The sequence below is a fragment of the Aulostomus chinensis genome, chromosome 22 (genome assembly GCF_037954235.1).
Source record: "Aulostomus chinensis isolate RoL2024-O1b breed Wild chromosome 22, RoL_Achi_v1.0, whole genome shotgun sequence".
Taxonomy (NCBI): domain Eukaryota; kingdom Metazoa; phylum Chordata; class Actinopteri; order Syngnathiformes; family Aulostomidae; genus Aulostomus; species Aulostomus chinensis.
The window spans coordinates 18723856-18747065 of NC_141341.1; the positions used below are offsets into that span (position 1 = coordinate 18723856).

General features: G+C 42.7%; 1 protein-coding gene and 1 long non-coding RNA gene across 5 annotated transcripts in view; both read right to left on the reverse strand.

The window, feature by feature from the left end:
* Positions 1-3041: 3041 nt before the first annotated feature.
* Positions 3042-12434, reverse strand: LOC147241044 (uncharacterized). Of its 4 annotated transcripts, none has more exons than XR_015111381.1 (3): positions 12295-12434; positions 11028-11099; positions 3042-4773 (listed from the first exon to the last, which is right to left on the reverse strand). XR_015111381.1 is itself a non-coding variant. In XM_086194345.1 (3 exons), exons 1-3 carry the CDS (start codon positions 12299-12301, stop codon positions 5628-5630), a joined length of 390 nt encoding a protein of 129 aa, XP_086050471.1. In that variant the 5' UTR covers positions 12302-12434; the 3' UTR covers positions 4806-5627. The 4 variants fall into 4 exon arrangements, 1 of the variants encoding a protein (XP_086050471.1); XM_086194345.1 differs by lacking the exon at positions 3042-4773 and adding an exon at positions 4806-5938; XR_015111379.1 differs by lacking the exon at positions 3042-4773 and adding an exon at positions 5967-7310.
* A 5545-nt stretch (positions 12435-17979) lies between these two features.
* The window catches only part of LOC147241045 (uncharacterized), a 40374-nt gene continuing 35143 nt past the window's right edge, over positions 17980-23210 (reverse strand). The window contains exon 4 of the long non-coding RNA XR_015111382.1: positions 17980-22768. This is a non-coding gene — a long non-coding RNA (uncharacterized LOC147241045). The remainder of the gene's footprint in view (positions 22769-23210) is intronic.

Here is a 23210-nt window from a genome sequence, read left to right on the forward strand (position 1 = left end):
CCACTTGGTCACATAATAAGGAAACACTTGATTAATTTTCACTGTTAGTCACCTTAGAAACACCTTATCTAATGAGACAGGTACCCTGGATGGCATCACCCTGGCCTCCAGCACTACAGTAAAGTACCTAGGAGTTCTCTTTGATCAGGATCTGTCCTTTAACCCACTCATTAAACAAATCTCTAGGACTGCCTTCTTTCATCTACATAACATCACTAAGATCAGGCACATCCTGTCTCAAAAAGATGCAGAAAAACCTGTCCATGCTATTGTCACTTCCAGGTTGGATTACTGCAATTCCCTTCTATCAGACTTGACTAATAATTCCCTCAAGACTCTCCAGCTGGTCGAAAAAAACTGCTGTCCACATGTTGACAGGACCTGGTAGAAGAGACCATGTCTCTCCTGTACCGGCTAGAATAGAATTCAAAATTCTTCTTCTGACATACAAAGTCCTCAACAATCAGTCACCTTCATGTCTGACAGAGCTCATAGTCCCCTATTATCCAAGTAGAATTTTTTGCTCCCAGGATTCAAATGTTACTTGTGCTCCCTAGAGTTCTAAAAGTAGAATGGGAGCCAGAGCCTTCAGCTATCAGGCTCCCCTCCATTGGAACCATTTCCCAGTTTTGGTCCAGGATGCAGGCACCCTTTCTATGTTTAAGAGCAGACTTGAGACTTTCCTTTTTGATAAAGTTTATCGTTAGGATTGCCCATTGCAGATATGCTGCTACAACCCAGTCTCATGTCAAAACGTAAAAAGGCTACGTTTGTTTGACTGCTGGAGATCTCCTATGGTGCACTGGGCTTCTTTCTATTCCTTTCTGTCCCCCTGTGTGTCATACATATATCATACTCATACGTGTTACTAACTCATCTTCTTCTCCGGAGCCTTCGGGCTTCCCCACTTCCCAGATACTGAAGGAGGCTACAGACGGAGGAAGGAGGCTACAGACCTGAAGAGGCTCATTGTGCCACACTTAGCATCAACTGTTCATGCCTCCGTCTGTCCATCATTCTCTTCCCCTTTCTCTCCCACTTCATCTCTGCCCCTCTCTTTCCTTCTGTATATCTGTCTTTCTCCATGATCTGTACTTGTCTCTGTCCCACTCTCCTGCTCTCTTTAGCAAGAGACGACATGTTTAGCCGCATCCGTTCATTCCATCGCTGGATGTCCAGGTGGTGCTTAGATAACAACGTGGCTCATAGACAATTGGAGCTCCTTCTGGGGAAAGCCTGGTCTGATTCGGAGAGATGGCGTCCATCCTACTTTGGATGGTGCATCTCTCTTATCTAGGAACATTGGCCAATTTATTAGCCATACTAATCCCTGACAAGCACCCAGAGTTCAGACCAGCAGGCAGAGCTGCAGTTTAACACGCCCCTCTGCTGGTTCCTTCGTGTTGTCACCCACCCAGCCTATAGAAACTGTGTCTGCCCAGAGGCTGTATAAGCCTGCACCCAAATCTGGAGGAGTAATTTATGGCAACTTAGTTAAAATTAAAACCACTGCTCCAGCAAACCAACCCAGTAAAACCATTAAATGTGGTTTGCTTCATATTCGATCTCTCGCATCCACGTCTCTCCTAGTGAACGATTTAATTACTAATTATCAGACTGGTGTATTAGCGCTTACTGAAACCTGGTTGCAGCAAGATGAGTATGTTAGTTTAAATGAATCTTCCCCTCCTGGTTACATTAACTACCATGTACCTCGCACCACTGGCAGAGGAGGAGGAGTAGCTGCAATCTATCAGTCAAATTTGCTTATTAACCCTTGAGCTAACAGTTCATTAACTCATTTGAGAGCCTTATTGTTAGCTTTTCCCACCCAGACTGGAAAGCAGAGAAACTACTCTTACTTGCTGTGGTGTACCGTCCTCCTGCACCTTATTCTGAGTTCTTAGAAGAATTCCCTGACTTTCTGTCTCCTCAAATTAGTTTCTATTGTTTTGGAAAACATTTTTAAGTCAGATGGTATGATGCACAGCGTTCACTGCATTGAGTTTTTTAATGGTGTCAGAGCAATGTTATGTAAGAGTATGTTAATGAGACACGGTCTGGCTCAACCATAGTATATTGCTACTTTGGATCACCAAAAAACTTTGTGCCATAGACCACAAAGAGGCTGGTCTTTGGTCAATGATGTTAGGTGTTACAGGCTATTTAAAAGGCTTTTCAATCAGTGTGGTTCTATTGATGCCTGACAATGGGCCAGGTTCACCTGCTGCTCCCTTTTATAAACATAAGATGCGTGTATGTCTTCACCTGGTACACAAGGATTTCCATTTCTCTGGATGACTAGTCCTCACTTCTCCCCAGTTGAAATGTGTGAGCCACCAAAATAGCAACTTGCCAAGTCCCGGCACACCCTGGGGTTTTAAGGGAATGAATGACACAAGGCAGTTGGATTGGCTTGAGCAATGTCCCACCAGAAACACACACATGAAAAGTGTGGTGTACAATGACTGTCTCTTTGCACCGTGTGTCATGGTTTGCGCCCGAAACGCCATCCGCCTGGTGACATAGATTGATTAACTAGGGTCCAGGGAGTTTTTAATCTTACATTCTCCAGTGGGGTTGCAACTTCGTCACATGTACATCAGCTGAAGCAGCAGCTCCAGATGGAGCACTCCTTTTATGACAGTGGACTATCCTTACAATATCACTCAGCTTTGCTGTTGTGTGCTGTGGCGAGAGACTGAAGCTTGACCCATTTTTAGTCCCCACAAACACCCCTCCCTCTCACCCCTAGAGGCAGAAGGCTATAGAAGAAAGCAGATAGAAATGGAGGACGGGGTCCTCCATGTTTCGTTTTGTGTGTCTAGTGGTGTGTCCTGTTGTTGTCTACATAGGCAGGGTGGCAGTTGTGAAGTTTGTCATGTTGGGCATGCTGAGCTGGTACACTAGCAGGTATCTGGAGCATAGGGGTCATACATATCGCACAAAGGTATGAGCGCTGACTCCTCAAAGATTTTAATTACCAAGGAGCACAAAATGATTTACATAAATACTGCATGCATTTTATGACACCAGATCTATAATGCAGTGATTTTTAAATATAGTGATACGTTTTATGTAACAGTGGCTTACATAATCACCAGCTCAGCTGCTCCCTCTCTGGGAGGCTGCCGGCTGTCTAGAAGTGGTTCAGCATCCCTGCCCCCACCCAATATTTGCTCTGCATGCGTGTCTGTTTAAGCAGTGGTTCCTCACATGCTGTTGTTTTATTAATTCAGAACAAGTGGCAGTTGTGATGTTTTATCTTTGTAAAAACTCTTTTAGGATATTGGGACTTGTAAAAAAAATCTTAAATTCATATTTAACATGGATACTTAAAGCAATTTGGGCAATTTAAAGGTTAGATTATGTAAAGGGGGCTGCACGGTGGTGCAGTGGTTAGCACTGTGGCCTCACAGCAAGAAGGTTCCGGGATCTTTATGTGTGGAGTTTGCATGTTCTCCCTGTTCCTGTGTGGGTTCTCTCTGGTACTCCAGCTTCCTCCACAGTCCAAAGACATCAATTTGGGGACGAGGCTGATTGATTCTCTAAATTGACCGTAGGTATGAATGTGAATGGTTGTTCATCTATGTATGTTGGCCCTGCGATGGACTGGCGACCTGTCCAGGGTGAACCCCGCCTCTCGCCCGTAGATGCTGGGATAGGCTCCAGCCCCCGCGACCCTTACTAGTAAGGAATAAGCGGAAGACAACGATGGATGGATGGATTATGTAAAGGATAGATTTAGCAGCTGTGATTACTGGACATATCTCACTTTTGTCAGAATTCAATTTGTACCTAGATACTTGGCCAGATGCTTGCAAATTAGCAAGGGCATCTGTGCCAGACATATATTATATTCTTGGCATATTACTTTTCTGTAATTGTGATATAACTACTATATATAACACAGACCCTTTTCTAAAACAGTGCACGCCAAATTTGTGGCCAAGTAGAGGCAGGAATTTGCCATGTTGTCAGTGTGAAAGGGAGGCGTAATATTCCTCTTGTCAAAAAAGCCACAGCTTGTGTGGGTGTAGACATGACGTGATGGGCAGCACAAGGTTGCATGTGAACAGCGACATACAACATATGCGTCGAAAGAATATTTAGCCCTGTGACACAGTCTGTAAGTTTTTCAACTTGCTGGTGTAGTGATTTGATAAGCTGGTGATGATGGTGTAGCTTTAGCATGTTTAACACAGTTGTTACTCAGGGCACCACTCGTTGTAATTTAGTTTCGTCCAACGAGAAACGATCAGTCGCAGTTTATAGTTTATCAATGAGTTCTTTGCGGGTCAGTGGCTTGCATACAAATATATAAACAAGTTGAAACATTTCTTGGAATTTTAAGAGGATTGAATACAAAAAAGAAAACATGTAAAACAGAATAATAGTTCCAGCGAAGCAATTAAGGCACATGAGGAGGATCGGACATGAATTTAAAGATTTATCTGAGATTCAAGTGGACAGCATAGGTAGCAGTTGAAAAGGTGTGCAGTATGAACAATAGTGACAAACAAAAGAAAACTATTGAATAGACGATGAGCAGACTCTAAGGAGTCAAGTGGAGTTGGCAGTGAGAGAGAGAGATCGAGGCCTGAATCGATGCAGCACTGATCTTTGTTATTGCGACAGCGTGAAAACCAACGGAACCAGCTTACGTTCTCAGCTGGACTGCTCCCATCGATGTACGATACCTCTCCAATGAACTGGTAGGAAGACGGCTTCCAAAGCCTCTGCCTCGACGACCCTGGCCCCCACTTGGATTCGCTGGATGGAGAAGGGAAGAGTGTTTGTTCGCGACCATCTGGTCTCAGGTTGCTGGCTGGCTCGACGCGATGCCCTTCTCAGGCACAAGGTGGTTTCTCTCCACTGGTCAGGATAGAGATTCAAGGCTCACGGCAGGTCAACAGTATTGTGACCGTGAGCCATCATCGATGACGAGTTACAAAAATAGAAAAATCAAGAATTTAAATGCTACGCAGAACGATGCCTTCACAAGCTCAAAAATGAGATGCACATTCAACTCCGTGTACCAGAAAAACTTTACTAAAGGAAAAGTTGTTGCAAGGAACGAAAAGAATTTCTGTATAAAGTTAAAGGACAAAGAAACAAAAATTAAGCAGAATAGAAAAGGGGAGAGACGGACCGGCCGCTCTAGGAGCTCGCACGCAAAACGCAAGTTACGCAAGGAATTCTGTGACAGAGACTTCAGTTACAAGGTGGCATCACTTAATACAGAATCCAGGTTTCCTCTGTGGATGCTGACAGATCGCTCCTCTTGTTCTTCATTTAACAGTGACCCAGAACCGTTCAATCACATGAACACTCTAATTGACGTACGCAATTGGATGCTGGAATGTTAAGCACACATACATCCCAAGAAAGAGGGTGCATCTTCACATGATCAGACAATGCATCCTCAGTTCATAATCTCAGGTCTCTTCCACACGGCAAATGTTTGTTACGCCCTGTGGGGGTAGAGGTCGCAGAGGGGTGAGAGACCCCCCCTGGCTAGCACTCCTGACTGGACTTACGTCTTCCTTGGTCAGGGTGAACAGGAGACGATGACTGGACGTCTTGTTAAAGAGGGAAGTAGAGGTTCAAGTAAGGGTTAATTATCATCAAAGGTCAAGAGGGTTCTGCTCCCCTTTCCGGACTAAGTGTTCTGAGGGGGTTACTCCAGAAATCCTGAAGAGTGTGATGAAGGAAAAGGAAGCTAGCACACTACACTGGTGACCAGTTTTTTCATCGGGCGATAGCCACATGGACCAAACTTTTTCCACGACCTTTTCATACAAAAAGCCACCAAAAGTCTCCATGAGGTGGTTGTCCACAGTCCTCTTGGCAGCGATGGTGAGCAGCTCCCTGATCTCAGCAGAGGAATACTGCTGGGCCAAAATTGACCCCCAATTGGCCACATCCTCAGACCGAGCTGCAAAAAAGACAATTTAGAGAAAGCTATCCATTAAAAAAAGGACGCTAGATCAAATTTTAATCATTTAAAGGTTGAAGAATGTATGTTTTAGATAAATCTTGCTTTCTCTGTAGAAATAAGCAATGACACTAGATTCCAGGCACAGTGCCCACAGTTTCATGAAAAACTCTTATGCAGAGGTAAGAGTTACAGGCTAACAGAAATTTACTCTTTTTTTTTTTTAAATGGACAGAAATTGTGGTTGGATTATGAGTCTGAGGAAGGTGACACAATTAAATGAAATAGATTTTTTTTTTCTTAAATCTGCACCCATTTGGTCCTGGCCTTTTCCCACTTTGACAAAGAAAGTACAGCTCTGCTCTACGTGGCTGTCTAGAGGGGACTGAAACAGCCTTATGGGTATCCATTGAAAGAGTCAAGGTCTGTTGGACAGAAATGCTTATGTAGGTGCTGTCTTTTTCTTCTTTGTGGACAAAATCATTTCCATTTCTTTCAACATGCTACACCCTTTTTTAAATCATACCTGTACAATAGGAAACATTGTTACTGTTGATAGAAAGGTAAAGCTTCCTACCAAGAACCTCATGTGGTTGTTTCGCAATCCTCAGGGCGATCTCATTTTCCTTGTTTAATAATACTTTTCCAAACTCATGTTCAAACATTTTGACCCAAATGTATGCTGATGATGTGGAAACTGAGTTTTCTAATGTAGAAAAATTGCAATTGCAAAACGGATCAAAAATGCAAATGCAGTGGGAGTTTTATAGGAAGCTGTGTACTGCTTTGAAGCCCTTACATAAGTCTTGACTGTTTTAACCACTTCAGTATTCCTATTCCTATTGTATTGCATCCAAACAAAATTATATTCAAGTCAATTTTATTTGTACTAAACACAAAAAAAGTTATCTCATGACACTTTTCAAGAGTCAGTCTAGTACCACACTCCTTCAATGAATTTACACCCAATGATTCTTCATCAGCAAGCACATCCTGCAAAACCTTCCTTTTAACAAGCGGGAATGTTGAGAAGATGCAGGCATCAGTTGGAGGTAAAGATCAGATCAGATCCAAGCATCAGTTGGAGGTAAAGATCAGATCAGATCCAAGCATCAGTTGGGGGGAAAGATCAGATCAGATCCAAGCATCAGTTGGGGGGAAAGAGAGCCAGGGGACAAAGACAGATAATGGAGGAAGACAGATATACAGAAGGGAAGTGAGGGACAGAGATAAAGAGGGAGAGAAAGGGAAGAGACTGATGGACAGACGGGGACGTGGGCAGGTGGAGCTACGGGTGGCAGCTGGAGCCTCTTCAGGTCTGCAGCCTCCTCCAGCAGCACCCGGGATCTGGGATGAGGGGAGCCCGAAGGCTCTGGAGAAGAAGACGAGTTAGTAATACGAATGAGTATGATTTATGTATGACACATATAGGAGGACAGACAGGAGTAGAGAGAAGCCCAGTGCATCATGGGAGATCCCCCAGCAGTTTAAGCCTATAGCAGCATATCTAAGGGCCAGCCTAAGCAGTCCTGACTATAAGCCTGATCAACAAGGAGGTCTTAAGTCTGCTCTAAAAGGTTGAGAGGGTGCCTGCATCCTGGACCAAAACTGGGAGACGGTTCCACAGGAGGGGAGCCTGATAGCTGAAGGCTCTGGCTCCATTCTACTGGTAGAACTCTAGGAACCAGCAGGAATCCTGCATCCTGGGAGTGAAGGGTTCTAGCTGGATCATAGGGGACTAGGAGCTCTGTCAGGGATGAAGGAGCCTGGTTGTTGAGGACTTTGTATGTTAGAAGGAGAATTTTGAATTCTATTCTGATTTTGATAGGGAGCTACTGCAGAGAAGCAGTCCAGGAGAGACAGTTCTTCCATCAGTTCTCGTCAACACGCGGGCAGCAGCATTTTGGACTGCTGGAGAGTCTTTAAGGACCTACTGGTGCAGCCTGAGAGGAGGGAATTGCAGTAATCCAGCCTGGAAGTGACAAAAGCAGGGACTAGTTTTTCTGGATCTTTTTGAGACAGGATGTGTCTGATCTTAGCAATGTTACATAAATGAAAGAAAGCAGTCCTAGAAATTTGCTTAATGTGGGCATTAAAGGACAGATCTTGATCAAAGAGAACTCGTAGGTTCCTTACGGTCGTGCTGGGGGCCAAGGTAATGCCTTCCAGGGTACCTATTTCATTAGATAGGGTGTCTCTAAGATGTTCTGGGCCCAGGACAATGACTTCAGTTTTATCTGAGTTTAATAGAAGGAAATTATGGGTCATCCAAGTTTTTATCTCCTTTAGACAGGCCTCCAGTTAATTTAATATATGGTATATGATAATCAATTGTATCAAGAGCTGCACTAAGATCTTACCAGACCAGCACAGAGACCAGTCCCTCATCTGATGCTAGTAGGAGGTCATTGGTAACTCTGACTAGTGCTGTTTCTGTGCTATGATGAATGCTGAACCCTGACTGGAAATCCTCTAATCGGCTGTTGCTATGGAGAAAGTCACACAGCTGTTTAGCAACTGCTTTCTCCAGAATTTTGGAGAAAAAAGGAAGATTTAATATTGAAACATAACAAATGTTTAAAAAAAAATAAAAGCACTGCGTAATAGAATGAAATCAAATACACATACAGGTAAGAGTCAATGATTAAAACACGAAGAAAGTATAAGTCTGAACCAATGTGTGAGCTACTATGTGTTCCTTTTTGAAAAATGTGTCTGTAGCTAGCCTACTTGTGACGTCAACTTTGGCTCCTGACCCATCCACATTACATCATTGTATGACAAAACTGTGAAAAACTGTAGACTTTGCATTTATGCAAATCAATTCCATTTCTGACCACATTGTGGGTTGTAATAGCAGAGTAGTGCCGAGCTACAGTTAGATAGGAGACAGGGTCATCTCATTTATGATGTTTGTGGGCTGATATTGCAATTTTGGAGAAGAACCTGAAAAAAAATGGATGCCCATCAAAATTATATCCGGGCCTTTGGGCGATAGTCCCTCAATGAAGTGAGACAAATAAGATGCTCTGGTTTAAAAATGGGAAGCAATCTCATCTTAAAAAAAAGAGAAATATAGAAGTTTCTACTTTATTCTCCTCCATATTTATGCAGTGCATGCTTCAACTGTTGCACTGCCGTTTCCCAGTGATGCACCCAGCTTCTGTCTACAGATATAAAAGCTGAGCACACTTGAGAGAGCTTGTTTTGAGCATCGTTAAAAAACAACAACAACAACAACAAAACACTAATCCTCTCAAGACAGAGTCACGGAGGACAGGGGTGATGGACTCGATGAGGGGAGGAGGCTGAGCGGGACTAAAAGAAAGGAGAGGGATTCATGATGGTGGTATAGCGACTACTTAGTGTTGTATCAGGGTGGTTATAATCATGATGTCATCTGGGATCATGATGCAAGTCTTGAAACAGAAAAGACAGGAGACAAACAAAAGGAATAAAAGGATAAGAGGGAGGCGATGGGGAGGATTCAATAAGACCTGTAGAGATGATCCACAGATGGTGAATGAAAGCTACAGATAAAAACTAGATGCAAATACATATTCAAATTAGATACGTGTCCCTTTTGATTAAATTATTTTTACTTCAAAAATTAGTAAGCATGCCAATTTATATAAATGACTACCCCATTATCCTGTTGTAGGGTTGCCAACTCCATGACAGGGAAATAAGGGACAAGGGCCGAGCTGGGGGGGGCGGGGCGGGGGGGCACTTTCATGACCCCTGCATTATGACAAATACACACTGGATTTGATCAATTCTATTTTATTCTGTATGAACGAAGTACAACGTACTTTTCACCAGTTCTTTAGTGTACAAATAAATTAAAACAAAATCAGTAAAATTTAAAGGAAACAAATAGAAATAAACATGTAACGTTTTTCAGTAGTGCAAAACAAGCAACTGCAAATATGCTTTGGAAAATAACAATCTGTGCAAAATAAAGCCTTAAATATGTCGTTGCGCATTGCTTGCAGCCACTCATTTTCTTTTTCCCCACTCACTCCTGTACTGTCCTGTAAGCATCTCTTTTTGTGCACACGTGAACTGGAGTCTGGATTGCGTCCACGTTGTTTTTGAATCCGTGCGGCCTCGCAGGTGTATTACAGCAACAGCACCAATAAGCACTTGTTATTGGTTAACAAGAAACACATGAGTCAGGTAGACGGAGAACGGAACAGCTGGTAGCATTCAAAGCTGTGTGATTACTCTCATTATAATAAAGTTCACACTGACAGATTTTCAGAAATAAGGGACAAAGTGCATCCCTTATCATTACAGTACAACATTTTAATCAAAGAAGTGAACATGAAGACACTGAAACAGCCATCTCAAGGCTCAAATCGGACTGGGAGGATAAAAAGTTTGTTCTTAGCATCAATTAAGCCCCTTTCACACTGCACCAAAAACATGGGTCAACACGGGTTTTGGGCACTCTGAAAGGGTCGACTTGGCATTTCGACCCGCGTCGAGCGACTTGCCAAGCGACCTGGGTGTTTAGCAGCTCGGCTCGGCTCGGCTCGGCTCGCCTGCAGTGTGAAAAAGGCAACCCGTGTCGTCTCAGGTTTCATGCAACCTTCCTGTAACATCCTGATTTTGTCACTGTGCCGCCTGTCAGGCTTCACCTGTCGCTTCTTCGGCTCCCTTCCAGACTCGCCAGATACTCCATCCTCCTTCGCTGCATTAGCACTCGGACATTTTCCAATCTGGACAACATTGCAATGCACGCAACACCAACGCTAACCTTCGACTCAACGACGTTCATGTCGTCGTTTGTTTACCTCTCAGTGTTCTGGCACAAGTTTATGGGTAATGATGACGTTGTCGGCGTGATGACGTACGAGAGAGAAAAACACAGGCTCGCTGCCCTCACAGCGGGAATTCAAACCCGGGTCTTCTGGAAACTTGAATGCACCCTGATGCTGAGCAAACGTGGGTCCAAAACCCGCGTTGACACAAGTTTTCAGTGTGAAAAGGGTATAAATGCAGAGTCATTGAATGCACCTTTCTGATTCCCATGCTTCGTCTTAGAAATTTACAGAACATTTACAGAATGAAATCGAGAGCATACCATCAGGTCCAACTGGAGCAGAGTAATTCTTTGACTGCTGCAAAGGATCCTGTGTACTGCACTGGAAGGTATCTGAAAGCAGAAGATGAAACATTATATGAGCAAAACATGTCTACTCTCACAATGACAGACACAACCATCAGATCCTGCAGCACTGTTTGGGGATTCTGGTGGTTCTGCAGACTGTCCATTAATGCCACCTGCAACAATATTGTTCTGGTCATCTTCAGTAACAGCCCCCTCCAAGTTTGGAGCTAAAACCCAAATACATGTCACAATCTCCAAGCTTGTATGCAGCTGAAACCCAATTGTCTAACTATTAACCAATCTGTTTAATTAAAAATAAGAAAAATACTTGAAATACCGAGGTGAGCTCTGGAAGAGATGAGGTGCAATGAATAATGTATTCGGTATACAGAAATTATCAGCAACACAGCAGTGTTCAAAGTATTTTACTATGAAATTGTAAAATCCGATGTATTTAATGCAATATTGGAATACTACAATTTTTTTGACTAAGCACAACATGGGATTACACAATGCACAAGGAGTATAATCTTCAGTGAGACACAGATCCAGCTAGAGATGCCCAGATCCATCCGAACTTTCCAGGGGTCTAGTAAGGTGGATCTGCACTTTGATTTCTACATTATTCCTTTCATTTAGGATACATCCTCTTTCTGTTTTCACTAGTTTTATTCACAACAGTCAGAAACAAAGAGAGGTTAAATACAGAGTCCCCATTAACCAAAACATGGGTGAGAATTGCTAGTGAATTGGTAAACTCACGTGTTGGGAGTTTTAACATTCAGGTTACCAGCTAATTGCTAAAGTTACACAAAGCAGAAAATCCACAGACGTTTAGCGCCAATGTCAACTGGGATTCAACAGCAAGACAAAACTTAAGCTCTGTGCCATTTCATAGCAATGCCAATCACATTTACTGCGACTGCTGTGCCTAAAAAATGTCTGACCTGGTGAAGGGGGAGTGGAGCTGCCCTGCTCCCGAGTGTGACCAGCCTCTGGTCGACGGTCCTCTGGCGGTTTCTCTCTCTCCTTGCTCTCTCCCTGCCATTGTCAGTGGCTGGTCCATTCTTTTGGACAAGAACTGCTGAATACCAGTCTGACTGCGACCCTTTCTTTTCATACTCTGAATTCATTTTTAACTTAATTTAACTTAACTTAATGCATGTCAGCCTTGAGCTGAGACAGCAGCAATCAATGTTCTTTCAAGCATTAATGACAACCGTAGGGATTAGTGACTTACCAACCATCTTTACAAAACGTCATCGAGCGTCACTCCTGGTCATCCAAAGCCCACCTGTGGTATCGTTGTCATGAACGATCGGTTGTTGTATCAGAGACGGTGAGAGTATCCTCGGTTGTGTTCGATCAAGTGAGCCTTCTTCTATCAGCTTTATTGACGGTGGACCTGCACTACTGCCACTTATGGTTGGGCATAGAATTGCATCCACCGACAGTATGTCATCCTCGAGCAAAACGACATCGTGACAGGGCCACTTCAGGGGGGCAATTAAATTTCAGATGGCAAGGCAAGGCAGTTTTCTTTGTAGCCCGTTTCCACCACCAGTTTGTCTCCAGGCTTCATGGCATCATAACAACATCCTCTGCCCTCAGAGCCTCACATCGACTGAGGAGAAACTCCATAGAAAACCTTTAACAGGGAAAAATGGGAGAAACCTCAGGGTGAGGAGGGGAGGAGGATCCCTCACCAGGAGGGACAGACGGACAGGAGATGTTGTTACAGACAAGAAAACAGTTTACAATACAAAATGTGGAAAACATGGAAATGTTAATAACAGTTGAAGAAGGAAGCTTCTGGAAGGGGAGGCAGGGAGAGCAAGCCAGCTTGATGGGGGACTGGATGGTAGACTGGTTCATGGGAGGGGAAGCAGGGAGAGCAAGCCAGCTTGATGGGGGACTGGATGGTAGACTGGTTCATGGGAGGGGAGCGCAGGCCGATGTAACAGCAGGGGATAAAAAAGAGGGTGGGGGGCGATGCAGGCGGCGGTTGGAGCAAAGAGATGGAGCTCTGGTGGATCTGTGGAAACACAGAGAGACTGCGAGACACCAAAGCTAAACTACAAAGTGCAACAAGTAATGGTAATGACAGTTCCAAAATATGCGGGGAGGAGAGGAGAGGAGAGGAGAGGAGGAGAGAGGAGAGGAGGAGAGAGGGGGAGAGGAGAGGAGAGGAGGGAAGGGCTCCATGTAACCTGATGTGCCCCCCAGCAGTCTAAGCCTGTAGCAGCATAGCTATCAATGGTTCAGAGCTACCTGAACCAGTCCTAACTGAAGGCTCTGTCATAGAGGAAAGTCTTAAGCCTGGACTTAAAAGTAGTTAAAGTGTCTGCCTCCCTGACCCATGGAGAGATGCTGGTTCCACAGTAGAGGAGCCTAGTAACTGAAGGCTCTACCGCCATTGTGAGTTCGTTTTGCAGTAAAATAAAGCATGAAGCAGCTTTATGGTGCACCATCAACCTCAAAGAACTCCCAGTTGAGGCCCCCTCATTAGCTCCTGCAGGATGCAGGGTTACTTGTGGTTCCTAGAGTTTCTAAAAGTAGAATGGGAGCCAGAGCCTTCAGCTATCAGGCTCCCCTCCTGTGGAACCACCTCCTGTTTTCAGTCCGGGATGCAGACACCGTCTCTACGTTTAAGAGCAGATTAAGACCCTCCTTTTTTTAAAAAAAAAAAAGCTTATAGTTAGGGCTTGATAAGGCTAGCCCTCAAATATGCTGCTATAGGCTTAGATTGTTGGGGGATCTCCCATGGTGCACTGGGCTTCTCTCTCCTCCTTTCTGTCTTTTGATAATTATGTGTTACTAACTCATCTTCTCTAAAACCTTTGTGCTTACTTCCCAGATCCCGGACTAATGCTGCTGCTGGAGGAGGCTACAGATCCGAAGAGGCTCAAGCTGCCTCCCTTAGCTCCACCTGCTCACGTCCCCATCTTTCCATCATTCTCTTCCCCTTTCTCTCCCTCTTTATCTCTGCCTCTCTCTTTCTTTCTGTATCTCTGCCTTTCTTCATTATCTGTCTTTGTCTCTGCCCTGCTCTCCTGCTCTCTTTCCCCCCAAATGGTCAAAGCAGAAGGCCGTCCCCATTGAGCCTGGATCTGCTCAACATTCCTGCCTGTTAAAAGGAAGGTTTTCGTTGCTGCTGTTGCAGGATGTGCTTGCTGATGGAGAATTGTTCGGTGTAAATTCATTGAATGGGTGTAGTACTGAACCTGCTCTACCTGTAAAGTGTCATGAGATAACTTTAGTTGTGATTTGGCATAAGACAAATAAAACTGACTTGACTTGACTTGTCTAGCTAGCTATATGATAGTTAGATACAAATAGGACAGTCAGATTGGGATTCTTTCAGACATCTATATCCCTTTATCTCTGCTCCTAAATCTGGGTAAAACTGCTTTAGTAGACAAGGAGTATACTTCCTGTTTAACTTTGTTTTTTCTGTGTCGTTTCTTTATAGTGCGTCATGTTCAACATCCCAATGCTATCACAGATAAGAAGATTTGAACCTTGGGCTCGCATACACTCTTTTATAGCTGCTGTGGAAAGCAGCATGGAGAGCAGTAATGATATTTCTACCATTTTATATCCCTTGATCCCTTTGATCACTGAACTTGTGGCTGGGAAGACAAAAAGTTGCACAAGTCAGTGATGGTGGCAACAAGCTTTCATTGCCTCAGTGTTAATGTCATATATGCTATGGTAAATGGGTCTAAATTGGTGCATTCATACACAATTTGTGCTCCCATCTATGCCTATCAGAGTTTGGCCCAATAAACAAATATGTCTTCTGCAGATTAATTTGACCGGGAAGTGAATACAGAGTAAACCTGTTCCCATTGCTGACAAGGGCCGATACTACCAGTTTTTTGGGCAGAGAGAAAAGTGCTTTAGAATAAAACTCTGAACCTATCAGTGTCAGACTGATTCCAGTAATATTTTTCATGATTAATCATTTCAAATGTAATGAATAGGAACACAGGGTAGACGCTTATAAATTAAACAATAAGAAAAAAAAAAAGGCAACATCTCCAGTGGAACAGTCTGAGTCATTTTGCCTATGATTGCGCAAACATAATATTAATGAGCTACAACCTGATATGGGCTAGGGGTTTATGTGAGACAGTGGGGTTAATAACTGTGTAATGTGGGCACCAAGTGACTGGGTGTCAATGACAACAGGGTCAGACTTGTATCATCTTATTGGAAGAGAGTAATGCCAAGCTGTTCTGTATGACAGAGAGCTTATGAAACAAGAGTTGTGGTAACCCACTGTTGGTGTGCGTGATGCCAAGCTTCCACTCTGTGAGGGGCGATGGGCAGTCGTAACAACATTTGTCACCCCTTGGGTCAGCGCCTGCACCTTGGTGTCCGCTGGACGAGAGGGTAGTCTCCCTCCGCCTTCGAGTGGGGGACGAGTGGATTCCCAAGAGGGAGTACTGGATAATGCCCCCTCTGGGGATTCTCTTGTTCTGCTGGGGGACTTCAAAACTCATGTTGATGACCACAGTGGGACATGGAGAGACATGATCAGTCGTCAACTCAGACATGGGAGGAGTTCGGCAAGGCCATGGAGAGTGACTTCTGGAAAGCCTCCCATTGTCCGGGAGTGGCGGCAGTCCAGGACATTGCGCCAGGGCCCAGCCCGCCCGAGGACGGGCCGAGATTAGCAAACCCCTCCCAAATGTGGGTGCGACCCCCCGGGGGAGCGGCAGGGTCCCAGGCTAGCAAGTCCCAGGTACCAAACAATCCACCTCTACCTCCCTCTCCACCCCCTTAGCTCCCTCCCTCCTGACCCCCCCCCCCCCCCCCAAGCTGTTTAACTTGAATAAACGAGCAGGATTGGTACATGAATCTTCTACATGCTGTTATATAATCTTTGGAGAAAAGCCTAAACTACCAAGCATATTTTATTAGATGATGGCTCTGTCTGCAGCAAGACGAAGACTTCTTGGGTCCATGGATGCTGGGATACAACTTGCAAGATCATAGAGTAATTTTGAGTGTGAAACAGCAAAAAGAGTCAGAGGGACTTGCTCAACATTAATCCCTTCTCCAGTAGGAATCCTGAGCACTGGGTAAGGCCAAGTCATGTCCTAACTGAGGTAAATACTGAACCAAAACGAAAAAATTAAAATTGTTTTAGTTAACATCTTAACTGCAAATTAACTTATATCATCGTACTTACCAATGTTTTTTTTAATTTATTGCTTTGTAGCAGACCCAACAAAGACATTTTCCTACCAATGTGCAGACGAATGATTCAGCTGTATAACTTTGTTAATGTCTCCATCTGCTGCACACCCAGAGGAACTGAAGAATTACATAACAGAAGCATCCTAGTATCATATCATCACCTTCATAAAATAATTGCCTACATCATTATTTGACAATTTTTTTTCTAAAAGAACTCCTTATGATGTTTTGTCAACAGTTTTGGGGGTTTTTGAAAACTTGTAAAAATGACGATATCAGACCACTTTCAAGAGTTCTTATTGTACATTGACTGATTGATTGAGTGAATGACTGATGTTATTTCAAATTTCACAATTTTTTTTTTGAATTACACTATTTCAATTGCCTTTCATCTTTCAGAAACAAAGACAAAACAAACCCCAACTAAATTGTATTACACATCACAAACATGACACACAATTATCAGAGACATGAACACATTAATGAACCAAAATGCTAGATGGCCATAGAGAGGCCAGGATGAACCACGACTTGGCTGGCATAGGCAGATATATATACTGCATACACATGACAGAAATACATTGCTGAGATTACAGTTTGAGTCCTGAGTGTCTGGGGTCTAGGATGTTTGCCACAATAACTGAAATTACACCTTGTTATAACAATCAAAGACCAAGCAATGATTAATGTCAGGTCAAAGTGAGTACTTGAAAACCAAAGTCAGCCATTTTGTATGGTCAACATGGATTTCCATCCATCCATCCATTTTCTTTCGCTTATCCTGTTAGGGGTCGCGGGGGGCTGGAGCCTATCCCAGCAGCCCTCGGGCAAGAGGCGGGGTTCACCCTGGACAGGTCACCAGTCCATCACAGGACCAACACATAGAGACAGACAACCATTCACACTCACAGCCACACCTACAGTCAATTTAGAGTATCAATCAGCCTCGTCCCCTCTTGATGTCTTTGGACTGTGGGAGGAAGCTGGAGTGCCAGAGAGAACCCACGCAGGAACAGGGAGAACATAATCCGACAAAGAATGACCCCTTGCTCGAGATGGGGCTTGAACACGGAACCGTCTTGGTGTGAGGTGACAGTGCTGACCACCACCTTGTTTTGGATGATGTCTGGTGTTTGTTTGAGCAAAAAGAGAGATGGAGAGAGAGAGACTTTTAACTTTTGAAACAACTTTTATTTCAATGTTTATTTCAGTTTACAGTTGAACATCATCAAGCAACACATTTTTTCCATTGAAAACCTCTAAATGTTCAAAACAGACGGGAAACACAACTCATTCCCCATCATCAAACAGATCACCTCACACAAAAAAAACACAGTTCGATAAAAACACCCAGAATCTTCGTTTGTTTGTGAAATTTTGAATAAATAAAACCCCTTGCTCTAACTAATGCAAAAAAAGTTTTCTAATTTGTTCTCTTTTCTTGTTTGTTTGTTCTTGTCATATAAATTGCCATCTTTGCTTCAACTATTAAAAGGTTTAAAAGCTGCCATTTGTTTGCATTAGGTCTGTAATATTTTGTACCAAAAATACAAACATTCTTTGACAAATCTGTAAAAAATTCTTTTAAAATACTAAAAACCTTTACACGCTTAAAAAAAGAAAAGAAAAATCGATTCGGGCAGTTTGCAGAAGGGACACTTCCCTTCTGCAAACTGCCCGAATCGATTTTTCTTTTCATTTCATTTTTGACAGTGGAATTTAAAATGGAAACACAACAGTTAACTGCAATGGCTCAATGTAAAGTCCTCCACTGGAGATCTCCATTTCTTTTCTTGGAAGGGTACTTTATAAAAACTTCTCAAGCATGGCTACCTACAAAATCTTCTTGTGTTTCCAGCCTTTTCTTATTCAGAACCACCAAGTTTTCCCATTTGCGGCATAGGTCCAGCTCTGTTTTTAAAGACCTGCTCAACAGTTTCCCAAAGGACCCCTCCAGGTTGGGAGGAGTCAGAATCATATCTGGGAAGGGGTCTTCTTGGTCTGGCTGCTCTGCCCCTTCGCCAGACTCTTTCAACAAAAGTTCCTCTTCCTGAAGTTTATTCCTCCATTTTTTGAGGACCAGGTGTGTGAACCAAGTGGATTTGACCCCTAGTTGTTCAGTCATGGCTTCACTGTCCTTAGGATTGCTCCCCAACACTTCCGCCACCTGTCTCAGGGTTAGGACACCTACATCTCTCAGGATACTCCTCAGACCTGGTGTGGATTTATCCTGGATGTCCACCCTGATTCCTCTGATGACTGGCTCCTCCAGGAGCCAGTGGACACAAACTGCAGTTTATTTGTTTCTATTTTTAAAGACAGTGCAAGCTTTGAAAAGTTCATGATAAAAATGAGGTAACTGATGTATTGGAAGACCTGTGTTAATTAAAAGCAATGTGCTGTCCAATCCTATTTTAACAGTTCTTTAAAAAAAAAAACAACTTGCAACATCCTTCCAAACATTGAAATATCATGTTAATACCTTTGTCAAAAATGTAGTTTGAAAGACTACAGCTACTGTCCACCACCTCTGCCACCTATCTGAGCGTTAAAAGACCTGCATTTCTCAGGATACCCATCAGACAAGGAGTGGATACATCCTAAATGCCCAGCCTGGCTCCTCCAATGACTCACATTTGTACGTATCGGAATACAAGCCTGCAGGTCTTTTGTCTTTCAATTCTCTTCTGTGGCAGATTTTAGGACATGAATGAATCAGCTCTGCCCTTTCTTCTGCTCCAGTCCCAAAAAAAGGACATTGATGGAGTGCAGTAGTTTGAAAATGAGAGCAGACCAGCACCCCACTGTACCTTAGTGCTAAGTAGGTCTGTAAGAGCTGTTCTTTTAGATTTGAGATCTTCAATATGATCTTGGGGCAGCACAGTCGTTCAGTAGTTTGCACTGTCGCATCAAAGCATTACTCTCTGAACAGTTAACATCACCTCCCAAATATGAAAAAAATCCTCACCATTGACATTATTGCCCAAGACAGTCCTTAAACTTGGTGAAAAGGTTACTCTAGTCCTGTGGTTGGGGTGTACATATGTTTTTTAAAAATGATTATAAATTTCTTTCCTCCACCATCAGTCTGCCCTGCACCAAATCCTCCACCTCAAAAGACAGAAAAAAAACATGTGGAAAAAATAAGAGCCCCACTCCCCCTTGCTGGTTGAGCCCTCACCTGTCTCTTCCACACTCACCTGGATATTCTGTTGCTCCTCACCTGCATCCTCCTGCACCTCCATTCAACTGTGTTTCCTGTGGCTTTTCACCTGCCTCCCCCTGCCCCTTCTCATTCACCTGTTTCTCCTTTTGGACTTCTCCTGTCTTGTTCTTTGCATTTTTCCATGGACATGCCTTGATCAGATGTTCCTACCTACCACACCTGAAACATTTGGTGCTGTCAGAAGAGACAAATATCACATAATCAAAATCCTCTACTCTGATTATAAAAGCTAGGCACAGATCCTTGTTCCTATTATTCAGGATCATCAGGACATTTCTCCTGTGAGACACGACATGCCTCAGCAGTGGAGACTTACAGCCCAATGGGACTTTCCTTATTGGAGAGACTTTTTTTCCACGTCTCGAAAGTTCCTTTGCCAGTGTATCGTTTCTCATGAAAAGAAGGACATTTGACAAAGTAACATTTTTGCCATCGTGGCAACATAGAAACAAAACTGCTGTTCACCGGGATGCTCCTCTCCAAAACCCTGTTTGCCTTTTCTATGCTTTCTCAAAAAAAAAAATTAAAAATTAAAAAAATAAACACAGCATTGTTCATTCTAGCTGCAGACTTCATGTTCCTGTGGCCGACGGTCTGTCCCCCTGCCAGGCTGCAGTCCTCTACTTACTGACACATTATACACACACACACACACACACACACACACACACACAGACACACACACACACACACACACACCAATAGCTCATAGAGCAAACCCCATAGAGACTGTCTCTGTCCCTTGACCACATCGGTTTATTCATTAAAATACAAACAGGAGTCAATCAGAAAAACATTAAAAAAAAACACAAGCACTGAGAAATATAATTCAAAAGTATATGAGGGTTAGACGAGGACTATCATACATCAGATCTCTGTCTTCAAAAGCTGTATTCATACATTAACATTTATACAATTAATATTCACAATTTATGGAGGAAAAAAAACAGCAACCCGAGGCTTCTCGTCAGCACTGTTGCCAGACTGACAAGAGTCACAACTCCATTGAGCCAAGAATCCCTGTTTCTCACAGCAGTAATAACATAATGAACTTTTGTGATGGTAAAATTCTACTTCCTACAGATGGAATTCATCCCTTCCTGCCATCAGTAGACATCATGTTATCTTTAAACTCAGAAACCTTAGAGACAGCTGCAGGCCCAGACAGACACCTTGACTGCTTTTATCCCACTGACCTTCCTGAACAATGTCGCCAATTTCTTCTTCTTAACTATCTACCTGTGTCCTAGACCCCTTCCCAAATAAGCAGCTTCAAAAAACTTTACCCCTAGTTAGCATCTCTTTGTTAATTACGATCAATCTGCTGGTACATTCCATAGTCCTTTAAAGTACAGATAATTAAACCCCTTCTTAAAAATAATGACTCTACCACCGGAGGTTTTAGATTTCGAGCCAAATATCAATTCTTCCTTTTCCCTCCAAGATTCTAGAGAAAGCAGCTGCAAGTAGCTCTGTGACTTTCTTCAACACAAAAGCTTATATTGGGATTTCCAGACAGGTTTCAGGGTTCAACATAGCACAGAAGCAGCATTCGTTAAAATTAGTATGACCTTCTACTAGCCTCTACAAACTTTTACTGACCTTTGAATAAGGAACGTCTCTGTACTGGCTTTGTTAGATCTTAGTGTAGCTTTTGATAACACTGACCATCACATCCTATTGAAAAGACTGGAACATGACATTAAAAGAACTGCGCTAAGTTAAAGTCATATTTACTAGGTCAATCTCAGTGTATGTTCTTAATGATGGTCCCTCCATGACCACTGCAATCAGCTATGGTGTTCCACTAGGGTCTGTGCTTGGACCAGTACTCTTCACTCTATGTCTTCTTCCCTTAGATCAAATAATAAAGAAAAACTTGATTAATATTCATTGTTATGCAGACAATATGCCGCTGTACTTATCAATGCATCCACATAAAACCAATCAGCTAATTAAACTTGTCGCCTATCTAAAAGACATGAAAACATGAATGACCCACAATTTCCTACCAGAAATTCTGACAAAACTGAAGTTATTGTGCTGGGCCAATAACACCTTGGACACACCAGAAACACTTTCTGATCAGTAAAGTCATAAAACAATCAGAGGTCTTGTATTTGTGTAACATATGCACAAAGACAGCCACCAGCAAAACAATACAACACAGAAGTTAATTTTGTTGTTCGTATGATGTGCATGGTATGATGTGCATAAAGTCTGGTAATCATACAGGCACCATGTATGACAAAAATAGCTTATAATATAGTATACTGTATATATACACCATGGCAGAATAGAGAACTAAAAAACCTGCTGTGTTTTTTTGTTGGTCTCATTGCATTCGATTCTATTTATCACTCCACTTACATGTTGATAAGTGCAAACAGATTTTACTTCAGTACTTGAGACAAATTGTGGCTGTGGTGCTGCTTGATGCTTTCTCCATTGCCCAGTAAAAATGCATGTTTGTGTACTATAAGAAGCCTCATGTTACAAAGCGCACTGCCTAAGTTTATAAAGAAACGGTTGCTGTCTTCACTGATGATAGACTCTACAAATGTTTAAAAGGCAATTTTTCTAACACTGTGCCAATAGTCCAAAATAGCCACAGAAATAGCACAACAAACATTTTTTAACAGTTTTTTGGATATAAAAAATTAAGTATGAATAAAAAGGAAGTGTGCAACCCAATATACAACTCCCAATCTTCTAAAAACTTCTTTCATTATTTATCACTTTTCATCAGGCTGAACGAAAAACCTCCAAATCACCATATACTGTTGTTGCACTTACCGATATCAGCTGTAGAAAAACCAACAAAAAATTGTACATAGTTTAAAGATTTAATTAAACAAAATAGTGTACATATACAATTTGCCATGATTCCTTTGCTTCACATTGTAGTCACTCCTAATGGAGTGAATGGCTCACCTATGCCTGTGTGCATGCATTACCACATACTGCGGTATGCCTGTGTGCATGCACACACGCACGCACGCACGCACGCACGCACACACACACACACACACACACACAATATGCAATGGTTCAAGACTAAGTGGTTTCTAAAACCGTCCTTAGCTCCTGGCTTCCATCCTCCAGGAATTGATTCACACGCATTCAAAAGTGGCCTTCAGCATCTTTCTTCATCCCTTCGCCCAAGTTATCGCAGCAGTTCTAAGAAAGGTATGTCACTAAGATCCCTATTTCCCCTCTGAGCTCTCTGGTGGCACCAAGGGCTCCTCCACCGTGGGTGACTGGGTCCCTCCTGGACCATCTACATGTGAACCAAAAAAGACAAAATAAGTTGTTTCAGTTATTTAAAAGGAAAAGAGCCAAGGATGTCCCAAAAACAAAGTGTAAAAATGACCAAATATCAATTGTGTTTCTCACACATTTGACAATTAAACCCCAGAGAAAAATTAATTCATATGGAAGTTATATTATGGGTTTTTAATGTTTATGTCAGATGGACGGACAGAAATTTCTTCATTCTATGAAAAATATGAGAATAAAGTCAGAGTTTTGACTTTGGTCTGAATTATGACCCTTCCACAAGGACATTCTGTCATAATGTGGCTTAATAAAAGAAAACATACTTGGCAGCCAAAAATAAAATGTCCTTATCCAAATGACTTCACTGCATTTCACTTCACTCTTGAGGTATCAACAATGTACATGGCAAATTTGACACTGATTGCATTAACAGTTGTTGAGAT